The sequence below is a fragment of the Xiphias gladius genome, chromosome 24, assembly GCF_016859285.1.
Source record: "Xiphias gladius isolate SHS-SW01 ecotype Sanya breed wild chromosome 24, ASM1685928v1, whole genome shotgun sequence".
NCBI lineage: Eukaryota > Metazoa > Chordata > Actinopteri > Istiophoriformes > Xiphiidae > Xiphias > Xiphias gladius.
In genome coordinates, this window is record NC_053423.1 from 1,164,961 (window position 1) to 1,184,605 (window position 19,645).

The window sequence follows — 19,645 nt, forward strand, 5'->3', positions numbered from 1 at the left end:
TGGACAAAATAATAGAAACACTTGTTTATATAACCCAGTACAATTCAACAGCACCACAAACTGCAGCCTCCAAAATGATCATACTGTTGAATCAACACCTCTTTAGATCGGTTTCAACAAAAACTGATCATTAGAACCCTCATGATGGAGGATGCAGGACGGTTGGATTAGACTGCATTATTTTCCAGTTCTAGGTATTCCTAATAAGCTGCCAACTGAGTGAATATATTAAAAAATAAAGCCGATATAGCTACAGTCACTTAATAAGGCAATGAAATAGCAGCATTCAGTCACATTAATTTAAATAAAAATAACTGTAGAGCGACTGAAGATAAGGACTGTACCTTTCAAACTTTTTATTTCATTATTTATGGTTCATCAAGATGATGCTTAAAATGTAGTATCGCCCATAGTTTTACTTGCTTGATCTTAATTTTTTAAACATCTATTCACCTCACTTTTTTGAGGAGATTTGGGAATATCACTAAAACGAAGTCTGGCAAATAAAGAAACACAAGCAGTCAGACAATCAGAAAGGTTAGAAACAAAACTCTAGGTTAGCTGAACTTCTTTGGAAGGGAAACAAAGGTGACAGTAACACGTAACAGTAATCCCAACCCTAACCCCAAGCTCAGTGGGTCTCTTCCCAACATTTTCTTTTGGTAACAACCAAAAACAGAAGGGTTTAAGTATGTAAATGTGTGGTTAAGCAGGCTCCTCGATCAAATACAGTTGTGTATGTGATTTGTTGTGGCAGTGTGAGAAGGGAGAATTCTCCAAACTCTCTTTTGTTACTAAAAAGCAACAAGTTTGCAGTTTGCTGAAAATGATTACCCCAAATGTTCTTTATAAACATCTTTCAGAGTTTACAGAGTAACTTGCTTACACTTCTTTACACTGTCTGGCTGCTCATGTTTCTTGCCACGTTGATCTTATTAACAACGTCACTGTGTTCCCATATTTCAACAGTTGTTTAATTTAAACTTTTAACAAATAGAAACAATGGCCGAGGCTACAAAAATAAACCCCATTATCACAAACTTGACTGACGCTTTAAAAAACGCATTTGTCTCATCCCGCAAGCAAAAATACATGCTGGTAGCATGTCAACTTAAAGAGCGACTTTTAAAATGGTCTGCAGGGACATTAAAGACCAGATGGATGAATTAAATGCCAGCATGTGTTTCTAAAATTGCCTGTTTTTACTCTACAAGTGATTAGTTTTCCTCTTCCTGCTGTTTGTTTCATGCACCTTCATTGACATTTAAGTTCATGGAGCTATAGACCGGATCAGAAGTACAAGTGTGAGGAGAGGTCAGTGCTCTCTGTAGGACTACTCTCTCAGTTTATTGCTGTCATGTAAGAGATGCATTATTGTGAGGCCAACGTCGCCTGCTATTCCTAAGTGTCAGTGCAGTGTCAGTGCGGCACTCACTGTCAATCACTGTCAGCTTCTCCATTTCACATTCCTACCAGCTCTTTTACCACCTCTGACTCAGGGTACTTTCTCTCTCCCCACTGATTTCCTCTCTGATCCCTCATCATACGCTCACTCTGATCCTCACTCATCATCACTCATCAGCTTCCTCCTCCTGCTGCTGACTATCATAGACTAACACTTCTGTAGTGCTGCTTGACAAAGCTCTCCTGCTTCTCTTTACTGACCACTCCCTTCTCTTGGTGGGCCCTCTCCTGCTGGGGCCCCTGGGTCACCACCTCCCTGTTGACTGGCCTCTCATTGGGCTTCCTGCTGTGGTACCACTCCTCACCCAGAACGCTCCCAGCGTCGCTCAGGTCACCCAGGTGCTCCACCGAGTCACACTTGTCCAGGTCAGAGGCGATGGTCTGTAGGCTGATGACTGACATACAGTCTGAGCCGGCCTGCTCCATCTCCAGTCGCTCTTTCTGGCCCCAGCCGCTCTCTCTGTGCCTCTCCACCCACAGCCTAGTTTTCTCGCCGTCCACCCAGTCGCTTTCTATCCCGCTGACTCCAACACAACTGCTGACGTGAATTCCAATGGCAGCTCTGACATCAGCCTCAGCACCCACAGGGGAGCTCCGCCCCCCACATACTGCAGGATGTCCCCTGCTGGCCCTGATTTGCCCCCTCTGTGTGTGGATCTGCTCACTGATCTGCTCCAGGTTCCGCAGGGCCACAGAATAACGTGTTTTTACTTTAGCCACCTGCTCCTCGAGCTGTACTACTTTAGCTTTATGTTCCTGAAAAACAGTGAAAAGCAAGTTGGCAAGGCTCATTGTGAGACATTCAAATCTCTCTAGACACTTGACACAAATGAAGTAGCTTTATATGTTGGTCATTTTTACTGTAATTACATTTTGGTTTAAACCTTTTACAAAAGTGAACAAATCTTACAAAAAACAGTAACAGTCAAAGCATTATCAGTAGTCAGTAAATGTATCACTCTTAACATCCAAATACTTTCAGAATTATTCATCGCTTTTTATGTTAAAAAATTATGTCAGAGTGATTTTTAAATCAGCAGTAACTGATTTTGGGGCAAGATTAGCATTCATTTGGATTCAACAAATCTAAGAATTTAGCTGTCTCCATAACCAATAGAGTATTAGTAATACAATTGATTGCTCTACCTAAAATCCAGGAGATCCATCGATATTATACCACATATAAGAGTAAGATTACTCCAGAAATGACAGAGGCATTGTTCCACTCTCAAGCTTTTGACTTTATTTATAAAAAAAAAAAATCGTCAGGAGGAGTCTGGTGTAAGGAAATAACAGTTAATAAATACCAGTTGATTGCATCAATTACGCTGATGATGTTTCCTTCCTACACAGCTTAAAAGATAGAACCACACATGTCAACGCAACATATGCATTATCACATAATATTCAAAGCTCTCCAAAATCTACCAAAAAGCAGCTACAAAGGGATATTTTCAAAATTCAAATGAAAGTCACTGAAGGTTGAATGCCTAAATGATAGGTTCGTAATGCCTCAGAACCCCAAATATTTGCATGTACTGTAAATCACATCCATTACAACACACACACTTTGCACACTAGCTGAAACTAGCCATGGGTAAAGTATGTCTTTGAAAAAGCTGCTAAACCGTTTGGAGTAACAAGCTGAGTCTGTGTCCCTGCTCAATCTTGGTCAGAAAAGCTTAAAACCATCAGTGTGGCCTGCAGTATATGTAAGCACATAGTGTGTTTGTTATATTAGGGGAAAAAAAAACAAACATTGGTACACACCTCGAGAATGTGATTGAATTGAGCCTTGAGTTCAAAGTACGGTTTGGACTTGAGGATGACCTTCTTCAGGGCTTTCTGGAGGGTCTGAACTCGAGCCTCAGCATCTTGGCAGAGCTGTGTGACTCGCTGGTGCTCCTGCTCACTGTGGAGGCGCTCCTCCTCCGCCTCATTTACCTGACCAGCACAGGAAACACGACTGAGACCAGCAACAATGCATCGTCGCATAAATAACACTTTACCTTCTGCCTATACCCCACCACGGCTCTGATATTTAAGTGGATACTTAATTATAACATTTTCTCAGCAGACATTTTGACTTGTCATGATAGGAAAAGCACAGGTGTTACCAGGGGTTAAAGTGGGCTGGAACAATCCGGAACAGCATTCCAGAATCTTCAGTTAACAAGTAGATAAATCTGAGTGGCAGTTTCATAAATAATAATGTCAAGCAAGTTCCTTAGGCCATAGGCTACTCACTCAACAAATCAGAAAGTAATGTCACCCCATGGCCCCACCCCAGCACTCAACACACATCCTTTTTCTGTTCTCATCCATAGTCGGACTGGCCATCAAGCTTACCAGGACAAATCCCAGTGGGCCAACACATTGGTGGGCTGGTGGACAATTAAAAACCTGTCATTCGGGGTGTGTATGAGAGCGTACTGCTCGCACGTTCCATGACAGTCACACAGTGACTGGGCTCACTGGCCAATCATAACCAAGTTTCAACCCTCACCGACAGCAGGTTTTAAGAGCAAGGAATCATGGAATCTTCTTCTTGAACTGTATGTAATGTAAATTTTTGACTCATTCAGCAGCCGAATACACTTGTGACGTTCTTTCTACAATGGAAATCAACATTGTTCAGAAAATTCATCCGAACACTTACAGAAGTTCCCGCGAATATGTTACACTCCATGAGGTTTAAGTCTGGAGACTGTGCTGGTCTTCCATCATTTGAAGCCACTGTCTAGTTCTTTTCCTCTAACGTTTTGGGTCGTTATCCTGCTGTAGGATGAACCCCTGACTTCCTTTGTTACTTGCCTTTGGTCTCACCATTCTGATAGTAATATATAGTACTACTTCATGCAGTATAGTATTGTCCTAATAATGCATCAGAGGGTGTAGTTAACAGTTAGTTCTAACGCTGCCTTTGTACAGACAGAGGGTTTGTAAGTAATCAGCAGAAGACAGGGCACCTGTAGGAACTGTTTGCATTAACTTTCAAAGCTGCATTTACTTCCATTGCTGAAGGAAAGACGTTAATAAACCAATTTCTTTATCCACGAAAAAGGCCTGTTTTCTGTGAAATTTGCATGATTTTTCAATTTCTGGTGACCTAAAGATTTTTTTCCTTGGGCAGTGCACTGCTTACCTTTGTACCACGTAAGGTTATTCACTGGACTTGAACTGCCCAAATTTCAATAAAAACTGGAGAAGTGAGGGTGTTCTAAAACTTTTGATTGGTAATGTATGAAAAAAATATATATATTTATGCACAAAAGAATGATCGTTTTTGACCTGCATCATGTTGTTAGAAGAAACTAAAGTCACACTGTTTAGTTATAGTTTGACTATCAACTACAGTATATTTAAGACTGTAATTGCCTCTCCAGTTCTGGCACAGCGCTAAAAGAATAGGGAGATAGGTCTGGCTATGCAAGACTATAGTTGACTAATGTTATGTTTTTTTGAAATTGGATTTATAAAGCGTTCTATCGTTATCAACTTGCTAGCTAGCATGATATAGGCTAGTGACGTTGAACTAATCCATTCTTGTTGTATGATACACTGATTGCATTTATATGATACGTCGGTGTCAGCTAGCTAGCCAGCTTTTTCAATTGCTGTCAGCATAACTAAATTTGCTGGATTATAAGGGTTAGTGAACTAGATGGAATATTATAATAAGATGATACTTCATTATTTACGTAATATTTTCCATCACAACTCTAATTTCGCTAAATCGATGTGGTAATATTTCAACATAATAGAATAGACCTATTCTTCATATATATCTTTACTTAGTAAAGCATGGTCACAGAATGTGCCATCATAGTACTACGTTTTCATCCACATGGATGACCGCAAGGCCACCACCAAAGCGGGAGCGCCGTGGCACAGGAGGTGGAGCGACCCCCCAAGAGTGTGTCAAAGCGTCCTTGAGAAAGACACGGAACCCCTGCTCTTGATGCTGTGCCATCAGTGTGTGAATGTACATTGTAAAGCACTTTGAGTGATCGATAGACTAGAAAAGTGCTATATAAATGCAGTCCATTTACCATTCATATTGTCAAATAACGTTAGTGTACTGAATGGATCTGGCAGTGGGTTGATACAACGATAATCCTATACTAGTGACAGTTATAAACAGATTCTTTCCAAGTGAGTGAGGGCCAGGTGAACCAAAGATGAGATGGAAAATGCAGTGCCTACTGGTGAGGGTCTACTGTAACATTGATAATCTTCTTCAGGTGTGCCATGACCAGCTGTTCGAAACACTTCATGATTATTAGGGTGAGTGCTACTGGGTGACAGTTAATCAGACATAACACTGCTGAGATCTTTGTAACGGGGATAATAGTACCAGTCTTAAGGCATGTTGGGACAATTGCCTGGGAAACTGAGGTGTTAAATATATCTGTCAACACCTCTGGGACCTTGTGTGTGCAGTCCCTAAGGTCCTGGGCTGGGATGTTGTCAGGGCCTGCGGTTGCTGCACTCTTTCTGACATCCACTAGTCCAAATTCCTTGTTTTTAGTCTACCCTTCCATGTGCAGCTACATGAGTAGATGTGCAGTGTGCTCACAGATAATATGTAGTATATTTGATTTCATACACATAATATATTGATTAATATACTTTATATTGACAACACACTTGTTATACAGCAATTATACAGATTAGCTAATTTCCTTCAACAGCTGTCTACACCGGATGTTTTTCAGTCACATTTTGCAGCCATACATCTGACAGAGCAGATACCTTGTCAACATTGGCTCATAGCTCTAACCAGAAACTTTTTTTAGGCTTCAAGTTTATTTTCTTTCCAATAAAGGACATGTCTGATGATTGACTATCTAGATTACACATGGTAGGCACACAGTAAGACAAGCCTTCTCTTTGAGATGGAGGTTCACATGTTTAAGCTCTTTGGTTGCTTTGTTTGGAATTGTTGTCCTGCTGAAAGATGACATGTCATTCAGTGAGTTTTGATGCATTTGACTGAATCTGAGCACATAAAATGCCCATGAGCCAAATCAATTGGCAGCCATACATACCCAAGCAATATAAAACCACAGATGATGTGGTATGCTTTGTCATGAACTGTTCCTTTTTCCCCCACACTGTCCTCTTTCCATTCCCACAAACCTCTGCTTGTCAACTTCCTGCCTGAACTCCACCCATCATCTCAGCGTTTACAGTCATTGTTACTGTAACCTCCTAACCCATGATGTAATTTTGTCAATATAACCTGTGGTTCTTTTTCTCTCTGCTGTGCCACCACACCTGCCATAAGGAGATTCCTCTTTTCTGTAGAACGAAGGACAAAGAACAAAGGACCACGTTTTTTTACATTACCACTGGCCCCCAATTCTATTGTAAGAACCTAGTCTTATGCGTCTGTTAAATACAGTAGCTGTTACTGGTAATTTTTACTGCAAGCCACGCATTTTAAAAAAGATATAGAAGGTAAAAGATTTTCTGGAAAAACTGGTCTGCACCTCCACCAGCTCCTGGATCTACTCAGTGCTATTCAGCAGAAAAAAATGGACAAACACACGAGTAAAGCTGACATCTGGGCAAAGTTTGTGTGTAAATAGATGCTAAATGATTTAATTGCAATGCTGGATGCTTATTAGTTTTTAATATGAATTAATTTTTAGTGTTTAGTGTTTTACTCTCGTCTTTAACTGAGATTCTTTGCTCAATGTGAAGTTTTGTTTCAGATCAGATAGAATATGCATGTTCTGTCTCTCTCAGTTTGTCAGTGTCTTTCAGAATCTCAGGGTGAGGAGTGACTTAGTATAAAAAGATTATTTTAAAGACTTGGTCATAAACTTAAGCTTCCCTCAGGCTCATAGTCCTTTGTCTGCTCACTCTCACACATACGTTCTCACTCCCTCCCGCAGATACACGCCCGCCACTTCTCTCTGCACCCGTGAAGCACCCAATAGCATGATGCTGCCATCACCAAGCTTCACCCTAGGGATGGTATTAGCCAGGTGATGACCAGTGCCTTGTGTTCACCAGACCTAGGACTTGGAGTTCTGCCCAAAGTGTATAATTTTTGTTTCGTCAGACGAGAGAATCTTTTTGCTCATATGCTTAGAATCCTTTCAATGCCATTTGACATACTCCAAGCAGACTGTCATATGGCTTTTACTCAAAGTGGCTTCCGTCTAGCCACTTTCCCATTCAGGCCTATTTGATAGAGTGCTGCTGAGATGGTCAACTTTCCAGAAGGTTCTCCAATCTCTGGAGGACATCTGAAGCTCTCTTAGAGTGACCGTTGGGTTTTTGTCCCCTGCCTGACCAGTTTACAATTAATGAGGACACTGTGCTCCTGGGAACACTCAAAGCTTTAGAAATGGTTTTATTCACTTGCCGTGATCTATGCCTTGCCATAATGCCAATTGTGGAGGTTTAAAGGGAGTTCCTTGGTCTTCATGGCTTGGTTTTTGTCCTGACATGCAGTGTGAATTGTGGGACCTTATATATTATATTTGTGCCTTTCTAAACTATGTCCATCAATTAAATTTGCCACAGGTGGGCTCCAATCAAGTTCTAGACACATCTCAAGGATCATTAAAAAACAGGATGCACCTGACCACAATCTGGAGTGCCACAGCAAAGGGTCTGGATAATTTCATTTATTTTCAATAAACTTGCAAAAATGACCTAAAACATTTTTTCACTTTGTTATGTTATATATAGTATATGTTATGTATTATGGGTTATTTAGGGTAGATTGAAAAGCAAAAATGGCAGTTTTATTCATTTAGAACTGAATAATCTACAGCTGAATAAAGTTTGCAAAAACTGAACGGATCTGAATACTTTCTGAAGCCAATGTATATACATACAGTATACACTCACCGAGCACTTTAATAGGAACACCTGTAAATCTGCGTATTCATGCAATTATCCAATCAGCAAATTATATGGCAACAGTGCAATGTATAAAATCATGCAGATATAGGTCAGGAGCCTCAGTTAATGTTTACATCAAACATCAGAATGTGGAAAAAATGTTATCTCAGTGACTTGGCATGACTGAAACTGCTGATCCAATGGGATTTTCATGCTCAACAGTTTCTAAAGTTTACTCAGAATGGTGTGAAAAACAAACAGCATCCAGTAAGTGACAGTTCTGCGGATGGAAACATCTTATGGATGAGAGAGGTCAGAGGAGAATGGCTAGACTGGTTCAAGACAGAAAGGCTATGGTAGCTCGGATAACCACTCTTGGGCACAAGCTCACCAAAACTTGACAATTAGTATGGAAAAACGTAGCCCGGTATGATGAAGCTTGATTTATGCTGAGACATGCCCCTTAATACCAATCAATCATGGTTTGAATGCCACAACCTATCGAGTATTGTTGGTGACCATGCACATCCCTTTATGGCCACAATTTACTCATCTTCTAATGGCTACTTCCAGCATGTTATTGCCCCATGTGCTTCGGTGGCCTCCCCAGTCACCAGATCTGAATCCAATAGAACACCTTTGGGATGTGGTAGAACAGGAAATTTTCAGCTGAAAAGGATGTGATGCAATCATGTCAACATGGACCGGGGGGTCAAAGGAACATTCCTAACATCTTGTGGAATCCATGCCGGGAACAACTGAGGCTGTTTTGAGAGCAAAGCGCGGCCCTACCCAGTATTAGTATGTTGTCCCTGACATAGTGCTCGGTGAGTGTAGAAGGTCCCACAATTCACAATGCATGTCAGGATAAAATCCACGCCATGAAGTCCAAGGAAGTCTCTGTAGACCTCCATGATAAACCTGTGGCGAGACAAAGAAAGGGTGTAAAACAATTTCTAAAGCTTTGAGTGTTCCCAGCTGCACAGAGGCCTCAATAATTGTGAAATGGAAGTAGAAGGTGGTTTCAAACCACAAGGACTCTTGTTGTGTCAAACTGAGTAACCGGTAGAGAAGGCCTTGGCCTTGGTCAGGGAGGTGACCAAGAAAGAAATGGTCACTCTAACAGAGCTTCAGAAGTCCTCCGCAGAGACTGGAGAACATCCCGGAAGGACAGCCATCTCAGCAGCGCTCAATCAATCAGGCCTTTGTTGTAAAGTGGCTACATGGAAGACACTCTAAGTGAAAGGCATATGACAGCCCACTTACACTTTTTCAAACAGCATTTAAATAGCATGAGGAAAAGGTTTCTCTGGTCTGATTAGACAAAAATTTACCCCGTTGGGCAGAAATCCAAGCAGTAATCCAAGCAGTGTCTAGTAAACACCAGGCACTGCTCATCACCTGACTAATACCATACCTACGGTGAAGCACAGTGATGAATCCATCATGTTATGGAGGTGCTTCTCAGTGGAAGGGACAGGGAGATAGGTCAGAATTGAGGGAAGGATGAATGCAGCCAAATACAGATAGGCCCATGAAGAAAACTTGCTCTGGGGTACACACGACCTGAGACTGGGGCGGTGGTTCGCACTTCAGAATGACAATAACCTGAAACATACAGCCCAGATAACACTGGAGTGGCTTCGGTAGAAGTCTCTGATTGTCCTGACACTGTTCACTCCACTTCCACAAATCATATCTCATAGGCAGAGATACAGTAATATCTCTTCAACAAACACAAACAGAGCTCAGATCATTGTGTGGAGTCTTTTTTCAGTCTATCTGTCTAGTAGATGTGGTCTCTACATCTGGTATGAGATAGCCAGAGTCAGCCAACCATCCTGACTCACCAAATTCCTTTAAACTGTGGTGGGTCTGCATAGACTGTAATTATTCCTGTTACAGTTGACGGGACTTTTATGACTCGAGGCAACTCGTATAGCCAGCTATAATCTATACTGCTTTTTAACTTACAATAACTTTTCTGAGCATGTTGTAATAACTTGGTTTCCACAAAATGGACATTTTACAGTTTAAACAGCCCTAACTGAACCACTTAACACAAGTAACTACTGCATACACATAAAATTTGAAACAAATGTACATGTTTACTGAGAAAACTGCAAATGCAAAGATCAGTGTTGGGATTTTAAGAATTGATATTGGATCATTCAAATAAAAATCACTTTTTATTGGAATTTTTTTTTTTTTATCAAGGTCTATTAACAAAAAAACATCTCTTGATCCATCCATTTTAAATAATTTCTCTACAATATCTGAACTTCTATTCTTGGCTAAGGTTTTGGAAATAATGGCTTATGACACAGTTTACCTCTTGATTTTAACTGAATCCTATAAGCATTAGATATGCATATTGGGCACAGTTTTAGATTGGTCTTATCCTATACCTCTAAAAGGACTAAATGTCTGGCCATAGGGGATTGTAAATCCTCCACTACACAGTTCACTCATGGAGTGCCTCAGGGTTCAGTCCTTGGTCCGTTATTATTCTCTACTTATATGCTACCTCAAATCTTTCGAAAGCAGTTTGTTAGGGTTGGGCCGATGGACGATGATCTACACTGTCTACCAAGTAGTTAACCAAGATAAACCATATCTACAACGGATCAAGTAAAATAGCATGCCACTCTGTAGTCTTACATGGATATCTTGCCAGTGAAATGGCAAAGACCTAAAGTGGATAATCCAGCAAAACACAAAACAAGGGATCTGATGGTTGAATGAGATTGGGAAAATACCTGATTGCAAAGCGTCATTTAAGAGCATTTTTTTGTAAATATTGAATATTTCTAAAGGTCCATAATTTCCTTTCAGATTATCTGCTTTTTATTTCTAAATAAGACTGAATTGAATTAGACTTTCATTCTAATGAAAGACAACCCAGAAGTTCCTGTTTCATTTAGACTTGTGCAGTATTGCAATTAAGCGGTAACCATCCCACTAATAAGGTCTTAGCCTGTATTCCTTGTTATCAAGTGTCCAAGCCAACTTGGCTCAAAGATACTAGCTAATGCAATTAATGGGTCAAATAACCTGGAAAATACTTTCTCTCTATTTAGGTGAACCCATACATAAAATACACACATGCTGGCCTCCTGGCCTCAGGGAGAAGCCTGGGTGTATACCTTGGGTGGCTGTGGCTCAGAAGGTAGAGCGGGTTGTCCACGGGTTCGATCCCCGGCTTGTGTCCTTGGGCAAGCTACTGAACCCCAAATTGCCCCTGATCAGTGTGTGTGAATGTAATTTATTAATGTGTGAACGAATGAGTGAATGTGGTGTAAAGTGCTTTGAGTGGTCTATTAGACTAGAAAAGTGCTATATAAGTGTAATCCATTTACCATTTACCTTGGCGGTAGCGTGGTTAAGCATCTCCTGCCAGGTTGGGTCCATGGTGTTCTTGTCAGCCAAGAGGCCCTGCTCTGCTACATACACCATTTCTCTGGCAGCAGTGTGCATGGATACAGCCCTCTCATATCTCAGAGCTGCCTTCTGGGTCTCCTGTTGGGCCTGGGGGAACAGACAGCAGCACCTTAAAAACAATCTAACCAATCACCAAATCTCCCATAACAATAAAGGTGCACACATTTAAAGGCAGAGTGGAGCTGGTCCCTTCAGCATCAGAGTGACTATTCCATGTGTCCATTTTGATGACTTAAAGAAAATTTAAAATAAAAATTTGCAAAAATATATAAAAACTACCAAAATTTAAAAAACACCTTTCAGATTTGCTGTTTAAATTTGGTCATTATTATAGGCTAGTCCTGATGCATTTCAGGGCACTCCATTGCATTTCTCTATAGTTAAACGTTATAAAATATATCCTAAAGTACACTTACCAAGCACTTTATTAGGAACACCTGTACACCTGCTTATTCATGCAATTATCCAATCAGCCAAACATGTAGCAGCAGTGCAATGCATAAAATCCTGCAGATACAGGTCAGGAGCTTCAGTTAAGGCTCACATCAAAAATCAGAATTGGGAAAAATTTGATCTCAGTGACTTTGACCATGGCATGATTGTTGGTGCTGGACGGGCTGGTTTGCGAATTTCTGAAACTGCTGATCTCCTGGGATTTTCACGCATGAAAGTCTCGGTAACTCAGATAACCTCTCTTTACAGCTGTGGTGAGCAGAAAAGCATCTCAGAATGCACAACACGTGCAACCTTAAGGCGGCTCGACTACAACGGCAGAAGAGCACGTCAGGTTCCACACCTGTTAGTCAAGAACAGAAATCTGAGGCTGTAGTGGGCACATCTTTTGGTCATTCAATTTTCCTTTCAGAAACAGGTATTAAAAAACAAAAGATTAGTGGTTATTAGATTTTCATTTTAAAATACAAACTTTAAAATTTAAATAAAAGGCATTTTTCTTTTTCATGGTCAAAAAGGGATAGGCAAAATTTAAAAAATGGTTTGATATTCATTTTCTGTTTCATACAACAAAAAATAAAATAAGCAGAAAACAGAAGCAAAAAAAAAGCCTGTTCTTTCATATTCTGAGACAGATGTTATGCCGAGTTCTGCCTGCCTTCCGAGAACTGCATGCCCATGGTGGGACATCCCCTTAGTCAAACTCTATGACACACATGACTTTGTGTGGAGTGGGGGGGCTGTGTCTGACTGTTTTTGTAACTTTTTAAAACCAACAATCCAATATTCACACCCACTTCATGCATTGATTGGTCAGCTGTGTGTAGGTAGGGAAAGAGCCAGGGTTTGTACTTCCCTATCCAGCTCTCTTTTTTCATTCTTGACACAACCACTTCTGTCACTTTTCATGTGAGCAACCACAGTCAACACTCTGAATGTCTTCCATGACAGACTTGTCTAGAAATATGCACTGTCATCTCCATAATCAAACAATATTGACTATGGAAAATAAAAAACAAAATTCAGATTGGTGGTTTTCAAAGTAAAATATTTCATTGCAATAAATTCAGTAGTATTTAATTTCAACATTAAGTAACATTTTTAACATAGGTTAAATTTAAGTTTGGTATTCAATTGCTTATATTTATCAGCAATACTGTGTACTGAATTCAAAAAGGACACATTTTATAGGCAATGAATTCAACTTCTATATTTGTGAGGGCAAGCTGGTGTTTTTCTTCTTTTAAAAGTTAGGTATTCTCATTTTACGGCTGTTAATTATAATATTTATATATACTTTAGGTCTCCCTTTAAAATAAATCCTCAATGTTAATGGGGTTTATCCTGATTAAAGAACAAAGTCATTCCAGACATGCAGCTCAGTGACTTCTGTCAAAGCCTGGAGGAAAGTCAAGGTTACTCTGATCACATGGGAAGGTATGGTTCACATCTCTGCCTGAGAAAGCAGCAGGAAGGCCTGGCTGGATCGAGAAGGATACCAAAAAATATAAGGTTGCCGCTGAAAAATTAATGACTGCATCCCTGTTTGTGATGATGGTTTTTATCATATGGAGTCTTTACATGATAAGCTTGTCAAACGTGTGGTGGTGATAAAAAGGCGAAGGCTGCTGAATTCTTCATATTAACACCACTAATCTAATACTAATGACATTTTCCTCATTGCCTAATTTGCATTTTTATAACTACAAATGACAGTGCTTAACATTTGAGATCAATAATCTATTATTTGCTTTATTGCGTTCAATTAGACCTCTGCTCTTTCTGCACCCCATTTTAATTAGTTCAATTAGAGTTTCTAATGACTCCTCAGCATGTTGATTAAACATGAATGCCACTCATGCCACATTCCGTCAAGAGTTAAAAGTTTTACATAATCAAGATTTCATTACAGACAAATTGCTCAATCTCAGCTATCACTTACTGATGATATTAAAGAGACTACATATGCGTTACCATTACTTGTAAATTACATTTATTCAGTAGAGCTGTGTATTGTTTTGACAATATGGTTACTATGAAAAAGAGAAAAATGTCTCAATATTACTGAAATTCCATGATACACACGTAAAAAAAACAGTGGATCTGTGAATAGAATAAAAAAAACAAATATAACCCTACTTAAAAGAAAATGTCATACTAATACATAAATACAATCCAACTTGAATAAATTCCATATGAAATGCTCCTTGTGCATATTTACTTATTAAGATCATATTCATTCTATATATTTCGTGTGTGGAGTTTTGTGACTCTTCATTGCCTCTGATCTGTAATTTCATACCTTTTTTAGGTGCTGGTAGACACTGACATTTCTTCCAACACAAGCAGTAGCTCATTAGCATCTCATCAGACAATATAAAAGTATGTTTTACATCAAAAAAGATAGTCTGGGGTCTGGCATCTTTTATTTTGGAACTTCACTGATTGTACTGTTGTTAAGCATGTGTGTAGAGGCTGTGTCCCAGACATGCTCATCAACTTGGTCCTTACATGTAGAATTAATTAACACTTATTCAAGTTGGGTGATATTTGTCCACTGATAGGAAGACAAATGCAACTAATATATATATATATATACATGATTACATTTATTTCTCTCCAAGTGCCCAGCAATGTGTAATGGACTTACAACAGTGGATAGTGACAATTTGTATCATAACGTATCCCTTAAAAGATATTACAACTAGTAAAAGTGCTTTAGATAATTATTATCACTCTGCTAAAATTATTGTCAATGTGTACTATTTTTTTAAGACTAAAGACTTTTCTCTTTAAGCTTCAGGATGTACAGTATATTCATAATAAAAATGGGACATTTTGGAGCCTATAGTTCATGTTACTATTAAATTGTATTGTGTTATACTAAGTGGCGGATTAAGGGGGTGAGGGGCCCCTGGACTACACTTTATGTGCCCCCCCCCCTTCCATCCAATATAATTTTTTTTTTTTTAAAACAGGAGAAGTGGGTAATATACTGCTGGAAATATGACACATCACACAAATGTATAGGGAGTACAGATTAACACAGAGATATAGATAATATAATATATAAACACACACAACCATTGCAGAGGTATTTTTCTCTTTGATATAACACCACTATGTATCAATGTCTCTAAGTACAGCTGACAAACAGAGTCAAGTTTAAATTACCACCAGTTAGCAACAGACCCAAAGCCTGAGGCATAGATATGACCAGGATAAAAAGAACATGCCAGTAGTGGTACAAATAAACAGAAGAATACCTGATGAATTTATTGAAAAGGTTTCTGTAGTAATACTGATGTTTTAAAACAACAAACCCAGGAAGCTATAAAGTTTGCATCCTCTCCAATTAATAGCAGCGATCCTGACTGTCAGTGTCAACGACAAGTGGCCAGACATCTCCCACACCCCAGTGATCTCAGGATCAGCAACTTGAATAGCGACAGTGACACTTGTGTAGAAAGTTCTAAAAGATCCACCTGGAAAGCAGCAGGATGCTTCAGACTATAGGCTGGTGTAATGATAGCTGTTTTGACCTGTGTTAACCTGTGTTAATTTTGGCACCTGATTTTGACTTAGTTCAAGTCTTAATCTTTTGAAAATATATATTAGTTTTGGTCAAATTTTAGGCAAATTTTGGTCATTTGATTTTTATTAGTTTTAGTCAACAAAAACTAAAGACATTTCAGTCAAATTTTTGTCATGCATTTTTTATTTTTTATGTCTTCCAAGCTTTTTGGTTGCTACGGCTGTCACCAGCTTTGTTGTGTATAGTTATCATATCTGTCTTTCTCAACTATCACGAAGTTAGTGGAAAAAGCACTGTTTACATGTTCACAGGTTCACATACACAGTCCCCGTGTCCCTCTGCTCTGCAGTAATACAACATATTCTTGTCAGTAAATCCAGTTATTATTTCCAAGTGCTGACAGTTTGAATAGACCTGCTCACTCTCCGCTGTTCCTGCTCATTTAGCATTACCACAGCAGAGCCACTGCAGAGTAGCAAATTATTCAGAACCTGGATTCACTCACTTGTTCACTAATATACTGTTCATTGTCTGAGTTTATCTTGAGACGAGAAGCTAAACTGTCAGATAACGCAGTAATATTTCTTTAACAAACATCTAGATGAAGATTTAGGTAGTTGACATGAATACTGGAACTTACTTTTTCGTTCTGATAGCAACACGGAAACTAACCAACTTAAAGTAATGTTAACGGTACATTCACACCACTTGATAAAGTTAAATTAGCTTACCTTTTTATAAATGCTGACATGCTAGCCCGCATGTTTTCGTGGTTTGTCTCAGCTGTTTTGTTGTTGCTTCCTGTCTCAGTGGGCTGCAGGTGAATTTAGTCCAAAAATGTCTTTCTTCCAAGAGCGTCAGATAATATTACATACAGAGACAGAACGATACTGAATGTAAGATGCTTCTTATTAACAGCAGTGCAACGGATCAAGCTCCTAAATCACTTTATTAAAAAGAGATAATATTGGCTGGTGGAGGACACTGTTTTACTAATCAGGAGCTACAGCCTGTGATCCTATAGATACCTGCAAAATGTAATATTAGATCATAGTCCTTGTTCTCAAAGGTTACTTTTTATTTAGTGTGAGTCTTATATTCATTATGATAAAAAGGTTGTCAGCGAATTATTTCCTTCATAGTTTTTGTTCATGAAATTAGCACTCCGGAGGACATTCCCCAGTAGCATCATCCATTACAGGATACTCCCAGTTTGGGGGAAAAAAAATCACTCCACTAAACTTAAATCTAACTATAAATGGAGGAATTTCTGTCTGTCTGTCTCTCTATTTTCTGCTCATCTGATCAAACTATGCGGTGTATTACTGAGGACCCAAGGAAGTGCAGTGTCCACTGTGAAGTTTTTTGGATGAGTGGTTCTTCCAGAAAGCTTCAAATATCGCTTTTCTTCATGTTACTTCTAATGAAGAAAAAAGGCGGAACTACACTACAAGGTTGGTGCAGCACCTGGACAATTTACAGCGCGCACATGCCAGGGTTTTAAGAAAGGTGGAACTCAACTGAAACAGTACTTTCTATGCCATCACCCAGACACTAGTGGAGTGGAGCAGCCAATGTCGTGTTTACTGTAGCATTGCAAGGGGGCATAACTATGTCATGGCAGATGTATTACTCAGGACCAAAGGAAGTGCAGTGTTGACGGTGAAGTTGTTTGGATGATACTCTCAAGAAAGCTGCAAGCTGGATTAATGCAGGCAGAGCAGTCAGCCCCTACCGACGTGTAAATCTAAAGAGGCACTGCAATACTAATTAAAAAATTTCAACCAAATCCAGTGACCCTAAGATGCGGTCTAGGTCAGCCTCTACATTACTCCATGCCAGGTTATGCGATGAGGTGTTTCTAATATATGGTCCACCTCATTTATTTTAATGAGGGTAGACCAAATATTCATGAACGTTAAGTTTAATCAACACTTCTCTATAACAGTTCAAACAAAAATTGGTCATTAGAACCTTCACGGAGCTAAGATTTACCACAGGACTATTTAAACTGCACTAGTTGACATTAGGTAGAACTAATAAGCTCCCAGCTAAGTGTATATCTTCTCTAAACCATTCACATACACTGCAGACTCCCATAACACCCACCTCTTTGGCAAGTCTGCGGGCTTCGTAGTAGGGCCTCGCTTTCTCAATGCAGGCACCAAGCTGGGAGCCCTGAGCATTGAGTTTCCTGGCAGAGTCAGTAAGGATCCTCCTGTAGCTGGACCTGGCATCCTGGAGGTAGCACACACGACAAAACATCATAATAAAATGAGCCCTGCCATGGACAGTCTGTCAGCATCCAAACACTGACTGCAACATAAACAGCTTCCTCACATCCAGCTGCAGCTCCAGCTTGTTAATCTCGTCACTGGCCTGGTTGAGGTGCTCCAGCTCCTCCTGGAAACACAGGAGAAAGATGATCCATAATATATAATGTTAATAATAATAATATTTATTAATGTTTTATTTATATATATATATGTGTGTGTGTGTGTGTGTGTGTGTGTGTGTGTGTGTGTGTGTGTGTTTATGGATTATTTATCACACCACGATAAAGGACTGGAAAGATGCTGGAATTAAAGCAATGTTAAAGTGTTAAGTGGAGGGATAGTGCAGTCCAGAGATGTAGGCTTGAGGTTGCCCATCCAACAGTCTGTGGGAGGAGCAGACTAGGGCCATGTATTTTTTATATATTAGTAACTATGCCGTATGGACTAATATGAAGCTGGATGGTTTGTGTAAAATAAATAAAACAGGCTACATCTATTTAGCTATTTAAGTAACAATGATGATTTTGTTGCATGCCTGAATTCTTGGGTCGAGTTCCTCCTCGTATTTGCCGGTATCCTCTCCCTCTCCGGCTTTAATCTGGTTCACAGCATCTCCAGCATCCCCCCAATGCGATTTCACCTCCTCCGCGGTGCCTGCGTCCGCTCCTCTTCGCTTCGACATCACGGTGCTGTCCTCGCCACCTCTCGCCTCTTTCCCCGGGGTCTCCTCCCGCACACCGGACGGTTTAGGGTACCCCGCACCGCTCAGAATTTCACGCGAGGTCCCTGGCTCCATTTGTGGCCTGTCGTTGGCTGGCGTTTTTATTACCTTAGCCTCCCCCGTACAAAACCCTGTTAGCGTTTATGATACGGTAAAATCGCGAGTAGAAAGCCGCTGGTGTTGTAAGTGTTAAAAGGTAACGTTATGCCTGCAATACTAACACTGTCTGGCGAAAGTTAGCTACTAACACTACGTAGCCTGGCTGCATTAGTCATTCAGGCTGCACATGACACAAGTGGCACTCCGCAGTTCTCCTCCTTACCCTGGGTTTGTTTACAATCTTCGTACTAATTTAGTAATGTATTTATTTTGTTTTTTCCTTGTATTTTAATGTATTTCTCTTTTTCCCGATAATAAATGTGGTCTGTGGCAGGGGCTGGCCAAAGCCTTCTGGGGGTCCTAAACAGTATTTGGCCCCAGAAGTGACCATGATTGCTTATGGGCTTATGGACTGTCATAGTGCATAGTAATATAGAATCCTCACAGATATTTGTGTGAAGTAAAACAAAAAAAAAACAGATCTCATTAAATGTGCAGGGCTTCTTTGCATAATGCATGTTATTTGCAAAAAAAAATGTTTCTACCACTCCTCTGACTTTCATCTTAGCTCAGACAATCAGACATAAAGGATGTCATTTTGAATCCCAGAAATAACAAATGCAAGGGCAACAATAACAACACAACCCCATAACTCATCCTACTAGATTCTGACACACATTGTCAGGAAAAGAAAATTAGTAACAAGAATTAAAAAAAAATATTTAAAATAAAAAAATTGACAAATAAGTAAATTAAAAATTGTTTGTAAGCCAAGATAATGTTGACACAACA

The 19,645-nt window shown here is 39.7% G+C and overlaps 1 protein-coding gene across 1 annotated transcript; it reads right to left on the reverse strand.

Annotated features, from left to right (window-relative positions):
* Positions 1 to 702: 702 nt before the first annotated feature.
* sh3bp5lb (SH3-binding domain protein 5-like, b) lies at positions 703 to 18,989 on the reverse strand. The gene is made up of 6 exons (XM_040122129.1): positions 18,569 to 18,989; positions 18,098 to 18,160; positions 17,867 to 17,995; positions 11,695 to 11,856; positions 3,235 to 3,408; positions 703 to 2,220 (listed from the first exon to the last, which is right to left on the reverse strand). Exons 1-6 carry the CDS (start codon positions 18,827 to 18,829, stop codon positions 1,606 to 1,608), a joined length of 1,404 nt encoding a protein of 467 aa, XP_039978063.1. The 5' UTR covers positions 18,830 to 18,989; the 3' UTR covers positions 703 to 1,605.
* Between the last annotated feature and the right edge of the window lie 656 nt (positions 18,990 to 19,645).